The 14431-nt window shown below is 41.1% G+C and overlaps 1 protein-coding gene across 1 annotated transcript in view; it reads left to right on the top strand.

Annotated features, from left to right (window-relative positions):
- Positions 1-348: 348 nt before the first annotated feature.
- Positions 349-14431, top strand: part of GRAMD1C (GRAM domain containing 1C) — a 56730-nt gene continuing 42647 nt past the window's right edge. Inside the window, exons 1-2 of the mRNA XM_006884276.1 lie at positions 349-382; positions 7615-7752. Of these exons, the coding sequence (XP_006884338.1) occupies positions 7686-7752 (67 nt within the window). The 5' untranslated portion in view covers positions 349-382; positions 7615-7685. The remainder of the gene's footprint in view (positions 383-7614; positions 7753-14431) is intronic.

Raw genomic sequence — 14431 nt, 5'->3', positions numbered from 1 at the left:
ATACATTTTTCCTTACTAGAAGTGCTCAGAATATAAGAAATAGGAACATAGAGGTGACTGAGACAAGCCAAGTTTGTCTGTTTTTACTATCCAGTTACTGTTCATTTTAGACCTTGTTGTAGGAACTCTGAACTCTCTTTAATGAAAGCTCCTATGAGTAGAAATGAAAATGCACTAGTTCCTAAAGATCATACGATTACTGAATTATTTTGTTGAGGTTATTAGAAAGAAATGTTTTAAAAGGGTCAAGCTTCATGAGGGACTGGGCTGTTCATTGGTGTCAGTTCCATTCATGCTTTCGTGCACAGAGAAGCATGAATTAGTTATACCTGACCTGAATGAACTTTAGGAAGATCTACCCTGGCACCCAGTGGCCAAAGAGGTAAGCGACACCAAGACAACAAATTGTTTTTGTTCTTTCTCCCTTGCTCTTTTAATAGTGTGGTCCTTAAAAAGTAGTTTAATATTTACATTCTTGTTACACTAACAGTATTGATGTTACATAAAAGACAAGGTTAAAGCTCAAGTAAATTGTGTGTAAATCTTGAAATAGGAAATGATAATCATGGAAGTAAGGAAAGAGTACAATCCTCTGATCACATTTTACTGTTTGCTGGTGCCCTTTGGCTTTACAACAGTAAGAACCTGCATGTAACATTAGTCTTCTGTGGAGATTTTATTTAAGGTATATGGGATGACTTTGAGCTGTGGTGTTGAAGAACACTGAACATCACATAGATAGCCAAGGGAATGAACAGATATGTCTTGGAGAAGCAGCAGCCAGAGTGCTGTTTGGAGTCAAGAATGATGAGTCTTCATCTCACATACTTGGGGCATGTTGCTAGGAAGTGCCTTCCTTGGAGAAGGACATGATACTGGGAAGGGTGGAGGGTTGGTGAAGGAGAGGAAGACCCTCAACTAAGTGGACTGACACAGTAATGGCTGCAATAGGCTCTTGTGTGTCAGGAAGTGTGAGGATGACGCAGAATAGAACAGGGTTCAGATCTTTTGTTCAGAGGGTCACTATGAGTCATGCTTGATTCAGTGGCACCTAACAACAACAACAACAACATATGGGATGACTATCTTTTCTTATTAGATTAAAACTAGATAACAAATCAAGTACTGCTATTTTCCCTAAGCAGTTCCAAAATGTGGGGCTTGTGGTACTTGTGAAGGGGGTTTTGTAAGGATTCTAGGCAGTGGTGGTTCAATAGCATATTTCTGACTTTCCAGGCAAGAGACCAGCTATAGCACCTCCTGTGTAGCCCCTTCCCATCTGCCAGTGGGAAGCTGCGTATTATTATGATATTGAATAAGTTTCAGCAGAGCTTCCGGTTTAAGACGGACTAAGAAGCTAGGTGTAGCAATCTACTTCTGAAAAGCAGCCAGTGAAACCCCTAGGGATCATCACAATCCAACCCCAACCCCTATCCCAGGGATGGGGCAGCTTTGGGCAGTGTCACCTTTCATTGTCTCTGGATTTAAAGGTCAACTTGAGGGCAGCTAATTAAAAAACAACAGCATAATGAATCTAGTTTTTATTTCCTTGAACTTGTGAAGCTGTGTGGACACTTGACGTTAGTCACAAGTTGCAAGAAACTTTGAAATGTGTGTGTGAAATGTGAAGGAGTCATGTGGGTGGTAAAGGAAACTAAGCATCATTTTATTGAAAATGATAGTATTTTTTTATTATTAAATTTTATTAGTTTTAATGAACATTTACAGGGTTTTGGGGTTTTCATTCCTTAATTGCTGCACCATTCTCTCTACCCTCCTCCCCAGTTTGTTCTTCTTCCCCCGCCATCTGATTGTCTGTTTTAATTGTCCAGTTGCCACAGTGCTTGTCAAAGTCAGTTCTGATTAATCTCCTTTGTCGGTGTGTCCTTTGCCATTCCCTATCACTCCTCCCTGAGAGAGACTTCACCCTGAGTCATAAGGAAAAGGGGATGGCGTATTCTCTTAGCTACTTCCTGCTGAAAAGGGATGCTGTGGGTGAAAATGATAGTATTTTGATCCACCATCAGACAGGCTGAACACAGGAGAGGATTGTTTGTTTTGTTTTGCTTTTTGCCCCACTTCCTGCCACTTCTAGAGGCGAGCCTTAATCTGGAGACTCCCTCTAGACCTGTGTATCCCTGAGAGAAATTGGCGAAGCTAAGCATCAGGAGATGTCTCACAAAGGAAACTAAACCGACCTCCTGCCCAGTTTCTTCAGTGAGAAGATGAGCAGAAGCTCAGACAGGTGAAGGCTAGCCTGAAGTCTGCTTTGACTGGCTTCTTTGTTAGTGCTCTTACTCTGCACTGGGGGCATTTTAGGGTGTCCTATTCAGCGATATTTCTGTTCTCTTAGAAATGGTTCCAGGTTTTTCAATTGCTAAACAGAAAATGATCAGGATTGTGTTATAATCCATTAAACCATACTGTGAATTCAGGCTTTGCTATGTGATGACTCATAAGTCTCAGAACTTCTCTGTTTCTCTAAAGATTGTCAATAGACTTTTCCTGGCCTGTCCTGGTGGCACAGTCTGTAGGGAGTTGCACTGCCAACCCAAAGGCGTCACCTCTCTAGTGGTTTGAAGCCACCAGTGGCTCTTTGGGAGAAAAAAGGGAAATCTCCTCCCATGTAATTTACAGTCACTGAAAACCTGCTGGAATTTCAACTCCGTGACAATGAGTAACTGAGTGAACCTGTACTATTTGGTGAGTTTGGAGGAGGAGATCAGAACATCTGGGAAGAGGCTGACAGACTTATTGTCAAATGAAGAATTTTTTTTTGGCTCTTTTTAGTTTATTACATGAAAGTGTTACACTAGTCCAATTTAAAAGTGGACCCCAAATGGTTACATTATACAAGCTGTGAAGTTTTAAACTTGTGACAAGGACAGAAGGGAAATTTTCTACTCATTGCAAGGAAATCCTTACTTAAGCTTCAAGCACTTAAAACCCATGAACCTTCAGCTGGTCGTCCTTACCCAGTCCAGTCTCTACAAGGAGCTGGCCAGATGTTCTTGCGCAGGTCACCCTGTAGCTGAATTACTTCTCCATATTCTGGATGCTCAATTACAGTACCATTGCAGGCAAACTTCTTAAACGCCTTCACTAGTTTCTTTTTATCATAATCATCAGCGATCCCTTGGACAGTTGTGAGGGTCTTCCTGCCGTTTCTCTGTTGAATTCTTATATGGATATAATCCTCAGTCCCAGCAGAAAGCAGGTCATCACCCTTACTTGCATCAGCAAAGGGGTCGAAAGAGTGGAGGTTCTGGATAGCGGACATACAATACGATTCCTTTTCCTCAATGGAAACGGCCTGCGGAAGGCAGTGGCAGGAGAAGGCGGGCAGGAGAGGGACAGAGCGTTGGGAAGCGAGGGGACTTGGGGGGTGGGGGTGGGGCAGCTGAGTCCTCGGCTCAGTGATTGGGGCCCAAATGAAGACTTTATTGACAAAATATATCTATACCCACAAGTACAAGGAAATAATGATTATGTTTTTGGTGATAAGGTATTCCTGATATTTTTGGTGTTTGACTCTTTCCCCTGCCCTGTTCTATTATGCTTTGCATTGTTTTGTTCTATTTTGCACTGCACAGTTTTGTGAAAATCTCCACAGGAAGTAGAGCCATGAGTGGAAGCTGACATACAGGCTAAGGGTATGAGATAGCTGGACTTTGTCATGATGACAAACCTACCTTTGCCCTGGTGTACCTGGCACTGGAACTTGGCCTGACAGGGTTTCCTAACCACAGTTATGTGTACTGAGAGTGGAAGCTATGTGCAAAGTAAAGGTAGACTGGGGAGGGGCACTTAATGCAAAACTGGAATTCATCTGTAGTTTAAAGAACAAGATAAAATGAAATACAAAGCTAAAGAAGAATTGAAATACCTGAGATTGTTTATTAATGGGAGGAAAAGATGAGGCTAAATAGATTTGTGGAATAGCCCAAGAAAGAGCCATGAAATAGTCTGAGGACATCAAGGAAGCAGTCATGAGACTGACCCTGACACACTTACTTAGGTTGAAATTCTGAGCAACAATCCCACATTGAGCTTGTTTTTCAGGTGTAAAGAACAGCCTCAACTTGAGTTGTGAAGACAGTAGGCCATTAGCTTTTAGAAAACGAAAGATCATAACGCATTATCTTGGACATTCAAACTTGAAACCAATTGCTTATCTATCTCCTCCGTTTTTCATGTGCCCTCAACAATCTGCCAGAATTAGGCTTCATTTTCATGTCTGTACTTCTGTTCTGTGTTTGTGTGTGACGTTCCTCACTGTTTGCATTGTCCACTTTAAAAAGTTTTTGTTTGAAGTGTTTGGAAATAATAACCATCTTGCGGGTTGAGCAAATACCACCTGCTGACTTAATATGTTGTCACTAGATGCTATTGAGACAAGTACAACTGATAGCAACCTTATGAACAAATGATGAAACCCCGTAATTTCCTAACTCATCTTTACCTCCTTAAAAATCTTTGCTGTGCTTAAGCTCATTAGTAGTCACTGCACCAATTTGTCTCTTGAGGTCTTTCTTTCCTTAGCTGACCCTTCACTGTTCCAGGAATGACACCTTTTTCCAAGGACTGGATCCACCTGACAACATGTCCAAAGGATCCTTGCTTCAATGGAGCAACTTGTTTGAACTTCCTCCAAGACAAATTAGTTTATTCTTTTGACAATCCACACTATTTGCAATACTCTTTGCCACCTCCGCAGTTCAAAGGCATCAGTTCTTCTTTGGTCTTCCTTATTCTTTGTCCAACTTTCACATATATATGAAGGAATTAAAAATACCATGGCTTGGATTAGCTACTCCATAGTCTTTAAACTGACATCCTTGCTTTTTAGAACTTTGGAGAGGTCCTTAACAGATGATTTGCCCAAGGCAACATGTCTTTTGATTTCCTGACATGGAGGAACCCAGAGGCGCAGGGTTCGAATCCACCAGATGCTCTGCCGGGGAAGGAGGGACAATCTCCTCCTGTACTAGTCAGATCTGATTTGACGGTACACGCACACAAAAATTAAGAATTAAAAATTAAAAAACAAAACAAAAACCTGACATGGAGGAAGACTTATCAATAACCTGCGTTATGCGGATGGCACAACCTTGCTTTCTGAAAGTGAGGAAGACTTGAAGCACTTGTTGCAGAAGATCAAGGAATGTAGCCTTCAGTATGAGTTGTGTCTCAGTGTGAAGAAAACAAAGATTCTCACCATTAGACCGAGAGGCAACATTATTGTGGAGGGAGAAGAGGTTGAAACTGTCAACAACTTTGTTTTACTTGGATCCACAGTAAACACCATGGTACCAGCAGTCAGGAAATCAGGAGATGTACAACATTGGGAAAGTCTGCAGTTTGGGACCTCTCCAAATTATTGAGGAGTAATGATGTTAGCTTGAGGATTAAGGTACATCTGATTAAGGCCATGGTTTTGCCAATCACTTGCTATGCATCTGAGAGCTGGACAATGAATAGGAATGACAGAAGAAGAATGGATCCTTTTGAGTTGTGATGTTGGAGAAGAGCACTGAATATCCCGTGACGGCTAAAAGAACAAACAGATATGTCTTGGAGAGGTTGCAGTCAGAGTGCTCTTTGGAGGCAAGGATGATGAGGCTTCACCTCACATACTTCTGGCAAATTGGTAAGAGGGGCTGTTCTTTAGAGAGGGACATGATGCTTGGAAGTGTGGAGGGTTGACAAAGGAGAGGAAGACTGTTGACCGGGTGGATGGATACAGTGACTGCTTCAGTGGGTTCTAGTGTGTTAGGAAGTGTGAAGGGTTTTCAGATCCCCTGTTCATAGGGGATCCCCTGTTCATATGCGACTTGATGGCACCTAACAACAACAACAACAACAATCTTCAATGGGAGCAAATAACTAAAAGATTCTCCTGTGGAGCAGTTGGGTGAGTTCAAACTGCTGACCTTTGGCTTACAAGCTGAGTCCTTAACCGTTGCACTACCAGAGTTCCTTAAATCTAGTTCAGTTAAGTCATTGAAATTATCCCCAAAGAAACTATTTTAAACTTATAATTCAAAAGTCAAAGTGCTATGCATACAAATAGATCCTAAGATATTTAAGAACATTTCTAAAAGTAATTTCTTCATTACAAAATATTTGTTTAATATTTGGTTTGTCCTAGATATTGATATATATTGATGTTTAACACTGAGATAGCTCCTACTTGTATGAAACTTAGAGTCTATTGTAGGAAAGAGACAATAAACTAGCGAGTAATCCAATAAAGATGTAGTTACACGGTCAGATTTGGTTATGTGAAGGACATTGGCAGCATCAGTAGAATCACCAGTAATTGTTTGCTTGCTCTGTGACTACTTAAAGAGTATATTTGTAATGAACTTACATCCCTTCCATGTCAGAAAAACGTGTTTCCCAAAAGTAATGACTCTTTTCACTAAACCTCAGACTAGCTTCTGTTATTTATTTTTATACTGGAAGAGCTGTTATTTCAAGTTGCAGTAAATAGCTGTTGTTTACATGTATTATTGCTATAGGGAGAGGGTTAATGAACAACTGGATGGCCCTACAACCTTTGTACCTGTAAGAAAATAGAGAAACACAAACAATTTAAAGAGGGAGAAATAGGTATGACTAAGGATAAAACTAAAGCTTGAAGAGGTTTTCTAATTCCTAGACCTGCGGCCTTTTACTTTAATAGATTGCTTCCATTGGATTAATATTGACAGATCCCAAGCACTGTATGAGTATGTCTATTTTATATAGTTTCAAGGGCATACGAGGAGTAGTGAGCAGATATGTCATCTTTGTTTCTTAACACTGTCTTTCAACATCATTACCATTATCAAGTTCTCTCAAAATAGATATTATTTTATTGGGCATTAGTTAGCTCAGAAGAATACTTTTCAGAAGAAAATATTTGTCCGTTTTAATGTCTGACATTGAGAATAGGTTATGAACAGAGTCGTCCTTGTATTGTAGGGATCAGTACTGAGTCATTACTCAGACTAGCAAGCTCACACAGGCAGCAGACATAGCCACTGATGACTCAGTATTTATTGAATGTACGAGCATTCACCTGTAGGGCCCACTGATTCCTGTGGTAGGTATCACACTTCATGCCCCAGCGCTGCCCTTGTCACTTTTGAAATGCTGATCAGTCTATGTCCATTTGAATGATACACAATAGAAATTTGATATGATTAAAGTTAAATAGCTATACGTCTTTTGGGTTTAAGCAATTCAGATGTTGATCATATGTATGTATTGTATAATTATGTATGGTTGAATCATATATATATGTTATATTGTTGTTGTTATTATGTGCTGTCGAGTCATTTGCGACTCATAACAACCCTATGTACAACAGCCCTAAGCCCTGTTCTATCCTGTGCCAATCGCATAAGTATATGTATTATTGCTCCAATTTGGTTCTAAGTATGCTAGAATATGCTGTTTACTGTAATTGCATTTAAAAATTATTTTGAAAGACAGAATGTATATGTGATTGAGTGAAAACCCATAAAGTTTATTTTGTGTTTTCTACACATCCCCGACCCCCAAGCCTTTTGTTAGTTCCTTCTAGTTTGATCCTGTGTTGATGTATTTGCTATTTTTATCCCACAGGAGATGTCCCTGAGAATGATCTGCATGGAAGACTTTATATCAACCGTGTTTTTCATATCAGCGCTGAGAGAATGTTTGAATTGCTCTTCACTAGTTCTCGGTTTATGCAGAGATTTTCCAATTCTAGAAATATAGTAGGTGAGTTCATTTGTTCTTATCTAATGACAAGTTTCAGGAATATTTTTCTCCTTAGAAGGTTGAACCTATGTAAATGGATTTATGTGGTCACCGAAAAGAAACAAGATTAGACATGCCTTGGCTTTATTAAGGAGCTCTGGTGGCATAGTACATTACCTGTTGTGCTGCTAAATGGAAGTTCAGCAGTTAGATTCCACCAACTGCTCTCCCTCTGTAAAGGTTTATGCTCCTGGAAACCTGAGGAAGGATTCCTATGAGTTGGAATAAATTCAATGGCAGTGGGTGCAGGTTTGGGTTTGGGTTTTTATTTTATTATGGTGATATATAAGCTGGTGTGTAAGTGTTCTGGTTAAATTCACATGTAAATAGTACGACTGTTTAATTAGTCAAACCTTATCTACAAACCTTTTATTGAGTTGTAGTACAGAACCTTGAAAACTACATTTATTCATTTAGTTCAAAAGGATTCTGTTGTGGAACAAGTAGATGCTGATATATGCTAGTGACTGTAAGTTGGTACAGCCACTTTACAAAATTGTCTGAAATTATTCACCACAGTTTGATAAATGCATTTTCTATAATTGTAAACAACTGCACTCTTGCTTATATACCCATTACAAATGTTTATATAATATGGGCACTGAATAATGTGCTACGGTGATTATCGTAGTATTGTTTATAATAGACAATAAGCTAAAATAGTCCTAATGTCTATTTGTAATATAGTGGATAAATATATTGTATATGTCCACACTGAAGAATTTTATGTAGCAATGAACAGAATCCCCAAACTATTGTTACTTATAACAAGATGACTGCATTTTATAGACGTATGTTAAGTAAAAGAAGATAGAATTTTTTGTCGGTTTGTTTACTTCAAAACTAGTAAAAAACAGTCAAAACTCATTTGTAGAGTTAATCAGGATAGTGTAGTTATTGTCTTGCAGAATGAGGTGAATGATGATAAGGAGGGAACTTTTAGGATTCTAGGAAAGCTCTGTGTCATGAGCTGAATGGTGTTACACAGATGTGTCTCCTTTATGGAAGTTCGTGAAGCTAACACTTGAGATTATAATAAGCTATGAAGGAGCTCTTGGCTTAGCAGTAAGGAATTGCACTGCCAACCCAAATGTATGCATTTCAAATCCACTAGCTATTTTGTGGGAGAAAGATGGGCAATCTCCTCCCATGTGATTAACTGCCTCTGAAAACCCACTGGAGGGTCAGCTGTCTGTCAATTTAAACTTGATGGTACACAACAACATGGCAACACTTGAGACTATAATGTCTGTGCAGACATCAGTGGAAAAATACAAGGAATATTCCCTTTAGGAAATTAGTTGTACTTACGAAAAGATCTTCATTGATTGTATGTTAAAAATTTGTATTTTGCTAAACATTTTAATTTTGAAGTCAATTTATCCTAGTATTTAAAGATATTTTATAGACTTTTGGAGTGTATAGTGTATAACTTGCTGTATGAAAAGCAAGAAGATTTTTGAAAGATGTTCATTTTAAATAAGTCAAAGAGAAAGTTTTTCTGTACTCAATTTAAATATAATACACAATCTAGCCAATTTATTAACCACTAGATAATATTCCCTTAAGGAGCTCTGATAGCACAGTGCTTAGGGATTTGTGCTGCTAATTAAAAGGCTTCGTCTCCTGCTGGTTCAAATACGCCATCCACTCTGAGGGAGAAAGATGGACAATCTCCAGTGTGATTTACTGCCTCAGAAACTCAATGGAGTCAACTATGAGTCAGTCAGTTCTGACTCCTCCACAACAGTGAGAAAGAGATAGTCCTTTCTTTGTATATATTTATGGAAATTTATATTAATAAATTTTATTGTTGATATGGATTCCAATTATGAAAGGACTACTGAGAGTAGAGTAGCAAAGAAATGTCTTATCTGTAGCTATTATTTGAATTGTGGTTACGGTAAGTGTTTCATAATTTTTTAAAATTTGTAGCCCGCACCTTCAGATTATAACGATGTGAAAGATTGGAGAAAACTTCCTCTTCGCTCAGCAGGTTATGGTTAACATTTTATACCTGTTTTGAATGTATCTTGAGCTTCTTGCTATTCATTCTTTACTTGGAGACTTTTCTTTTGCAGAAAATGTGAATATACTGTTTTTCTTTTCAGAAATGATGCTTCTAAAGCATTGGCATTTTTATGGTAAAAGGCCAATAAGGAGCTAGCATGTTATACGATGTTGGTATTAGATGGCATTCACATTTTTAATATGGATGTGGATATGATGCTATAACTGACTTTAGGAAGCAACATCTTATGACTAATCCCAAATCTAAACAGGTACAGATGTTTTTGCTGTTCACAACTAGAAGGAGTCAGGCATTTTGTACAAAAGATTGAATTTAAATCTGTACCTGGCTGTATGCCATTATGCTATCCTTAGAAATTGTTCCCTGGTAGTAATAAAATGGGGTGCCAGCACCCTTGAAAACTGACTTTCCTACCACCAACTGATTGTTCACAGCTTTAGTTTGCTTTACACCGTAGTCAATACTCTTGGTACCAGCAGCTTGGAAATTAAAAGATGTATTGCAATGGGAAAGTCTGCTGTTAGGAACCTCTCCAAATTACTGAAGAGCAATGGTGTCACTCTGGAGACTAAGGTGTGCCTGATAAAGGCCATGGTCTTTGCAATCACTGGACAATGACTAGGGAGGATAGAAGAATTGGTGCCTTTGAGCTGTGGTGCTGGAGAAGAGTATTGAGGGGTACCATGGACTGCTAGGAAAACAAACAGATTCATCCTGGAAAGGGTCAAACTGGGTGGCTCCTTGGAGGCAAGGGTTCTGATGCTCGTCTGAGATACTTTGGACATGTTGCAAGGAGGGATCAGTCCTTGGAGAGGGACATCATGCTTGGGAGGGTGGAGGAACAGCGCAGGAGGGGAAGACACTCTATGAGGAAGATTGATTCAGTTACTGGGGTAATCAGGGTGAGTGTATCAGAGACATTGAGATTGGCACAAGATAGAGCAGGGTTTAGGGCTGTTGTCCATAGGGTCACTATGACTCGCAAGCAACTCGATGACACATAACAACAACTGTCCACTGGAGGAATGATTTCCAGCTACCTTAACTGCGAACACATTGTTTTGCAAATGATCAACAGATGTGAGATTAATAAGAGAGTGCTCTCCATACAGTGGAGCGTTTGAAAATATCAACAGAGAAGGAGCACGACTGTGTTAACTTAGCCCATGCCTTCTGGACAAAGAGAAGTTATTTGGACTGAGAAATCACATAATGCAAACTAAGCATCCAAGCTATATCCAGCCTCGTCCATCGCTCGCCAGTTTCTACAAAAAACCAGCCTACAGTCACTGAGTCATCTCCCTGATGAGTCTGAGTCTCTGGATGACCTTCTAGCAAATCACTGAACCCAAAGGCTATAGAGAAATTGGGGAATTCCACCATGGGTGGAGCTGTTAATGCCAGAAATTATGGACTTAGACAGCTGCTTAAGCATTTGGGACTACACTGACCTGTTGTTTGTTGTTGTTATGTGCTGTTGAGTCACTTGCAACTCAGTGACCCTATGTACAACAGCCCTAAACCCTGCTGTATCCTCTGCCAACTTTCTTGTCTCTGACACACCTATTCCCACCCCACTCCCCAGTCACTGAATCAATCCATTTCATTGAGAGTCTTCCTTTCTTACTCTCTCCTTCCTCCCTCCCAAGCATGATGTCCTTCTCCAAGGACTAGTCTTTTCTTGCAACATGCCTAAAGTATGTCAGACAGAGCTTCAGAATCCCTGCCTCCAAGGAGCAGCCTGGTTTTATGCTTTTTTAGGATGAACCTGTTTGTTCTCCTAACAGTCCACAGAATAGTCAATACTCTTCTCCAGCACCACAGCTCAAAGGCATCAGTTTTATCCTTCTATCATCCCCAGTCATTGTCCAGCTTTCTGATGCATAGCAAGTAATTGCAAAGACTATGGCCTGGATCAGATATACCTTATTCTCTAGACTGACATCATCGCTCTTCAGTACACTGGAGAGGTCCCTGACAGCATACTTTCCCAATGCAATTCATCTCCGCCCTGACCAGCTGCTGGTACCAAGAGTATTGATTGTGGAGTCAAGAAAACTGAAGATGTTAACAATCTCAATCTCTTCACTGTCTATAATGATGCTGCCAATTTGGCACAGTGGTAGGAATCTTTGTTTTCTTGATGTTGAGCTTCAATTCATTTTGAAGGCTGCAGCCCTTGACCTTCTACGGCAAGTGCTTCAGGTCCTCCTCAGTGTCAGCAAGCAGGGTTGTGTCGGCTGCATAACGCAGAATGTTAATGAGTCTTCCTCCAATCCTGGTGCCACATTTTTTTCTCAGAGTCCAGCCTCCTGAATAATCTGTTCTGCATATAGATTTAAAAGGTATGGAGATAGGACAGATCCCTGGTGTATACCCTTCCCAATTTTGGGAAGTGTTTCTTTGCTCTGTTTTGACGACTGCCTCTTGGACCTGGATAGGTTTCACATAAGCACAATCAAGTGTTCTGGGATTCCCGTTCTTCTCAGAGTCAGCAGCAGTTTGTTGTGATCCACATAGTCAAATGTCTTTTCATAGTCAGTGAAACACAGATAAACATTCCTCTGGTAGTCTCGGCTTTCTGCCAAGATTCATATAATATTAGCTATAATATCCCTACTACCATGGCCTCTTCTAAACCTAGCCTGCACTTCTGTTGATGTGTTGTTCCAGTCATTTTTGGATCATTTGCAGCAGAATCTTGCTTGAATGTGATATTAATGATATTGCTCAATAATTTATACACTCTCTTGGGTTATGTATACTAGGTATTGGCAAAATGAGATGGGTTGGTATGGGACATTTTAAGTCAGAAGATCATATAATCTATTTTGCAAGAGATGAAAAGGTGAGGAAAAATGGGGTTGCTGTAATAGTAAAAAAAGTCATTACTAGATCTATATTGAAATACAATGTTGTGAATGACAGGACAATAGCCATACGAATACAAGGAAGTCCAGTGAATACTTATTCAAATATATGCACCATTAACTAGAGCCAAAGAGGAGGAAACTAACGATTTCTACCAGCTTTTGAAGTCAGAAATCGGTAAAGCATGCAATCAAGATGCATTAATAATAATGAGTGACTGGAATGCAAAAGTTGGGAACAGAAAATAAGGATCAGTAGTTGGAAAACATGGACTTGGTGACAGAAATGAAGCTGGAGATAGAATGATTGAATTCTGTACAATCAACGATTTATTCATTTCAAATACTTTTTATAAGAAGCATACATAGATGTGGAGATCCAAGATGGCAGCAGAGGCAGAGACAGCGTGGTGAGCTGCGGGAGCAGCGAACCACTTAAAGCAGGGCTACTATGGCCTTCCACAGACTTCAGCTTATTGATAATTGAACAGTTAAACAGTTGATGACTAGCCCTTAGTGAAGATCGAGGCTCAACAACAGGAATTCAAGGATTCCCAAGGAGGAATGGGTGAGTCTCACGGCTCCCAACCCCCTCCCGCAGAGCCCAAGCCATGCTGCACAGCCGCTGCAGCTCCATGAGGCTTCCACAGCCGGAACCAATGGATTCTCTCACCCAGGATGGATGCTGGACACCAGCCTTCCTCAAGACTGGTGCAGCGAAGCCACCACACTGCCGCAACCTGTACTTGTTCTGGAGAGAATTCTTGGAGCCAGGATGGCGGTGGTGGGGGAAGCAGGTGCCCCCCACCTCCGGCCAACCGTGGGAGAGGGGCTGCATGCCTGCTGGGTGCCTGAGCGGTGGGGGGAGGGGCAGGGGGCACGCCCCCAACGGCTGCCTGTGTGGGAGGCGGGAGATGGGATGCATTACCCACCATCTGCAGGTTTGGGTTTCCTTGGACAGGCCAAAGAAGACAATTACCTATACAATGGATCGCTGAAAGTCACTGTGAGTCTGATGACAGTGGCAGCATGCACAAGAGGACCAACATCCTAAATGCACCACATATTTTGTTCTGTTAAATGCTTCTGCCAAAAGATGGTTAGACCTGGGGGGAGTCTGTTCACAATTCTCAGGTTCCCTTTACCATATATAAAGGGGGAGGGCAGTGACACCTACTTCAAAATATAGAATGACCACTTATGGGGGTTAGGGGTAAGAGTGGCAATGCTGGAATTGGAGACACTATCCCTGACCACATAGTCCTCGGTCAGGTGAGTGGACCAGACTGGGGTAGGGGTAATTGGAGGGGGAGTATACCCGCCAGCTCCTGGGGGGTGTTGCCCTGCCCGGGGCGGGCTTCCCTCAGCCCCCGGCTTGGGGTGAGCCGTCGTGGCCCTCTGCCTGGGGTGGGCTGCCCTCGGCCCTCAGCTAGGGGTGAGCCATCGCAGCCCTCAGGGTGAGCTCCTCAGTCCCCAGATTGTGCCATCTGACCCCTGGGAGGGGAAGGGAAAAAAAAAGAATGTCTAGGGTATCCAGAGAATGTCATCTAGGCCACCTTCTGCCACCCTCTCCTCCAGTAAACCTGAAAGCAACACCCTCTAATCCCGTCTATTTGTAACTCACAAGTTTGTTCTCTCTAGGTTTGCTCCCTTTCCTATAGGTAACTTTAACACTGAGTTTTACTCCAGAATTGACCCTGAACCCAGTGCCAGTGGCAAAAAGGAAATACAACTGACA

The sequence above is a fragment of the Elephantulus edwardii genome, unplaced genomic scaffold, assembly GCF_000299155.1.
Source record: "Elephantulus edwardii isolate Elephantulus edwardi_28Jun2011 unplaced genomic scaffold, EleEdw1.0 scaffold00032, whole genome shotgun sequence".
NCBI classification, from domain to species: Eukaryota; Metazoa; Chordata; class Mammalia; order Macroscelidea; family Macroscelididae; genus Elephantulus; species Elephantulus edwardii.
This window is presented reverse-complemented; position numbering and strand designations above follow the sequence as displayed.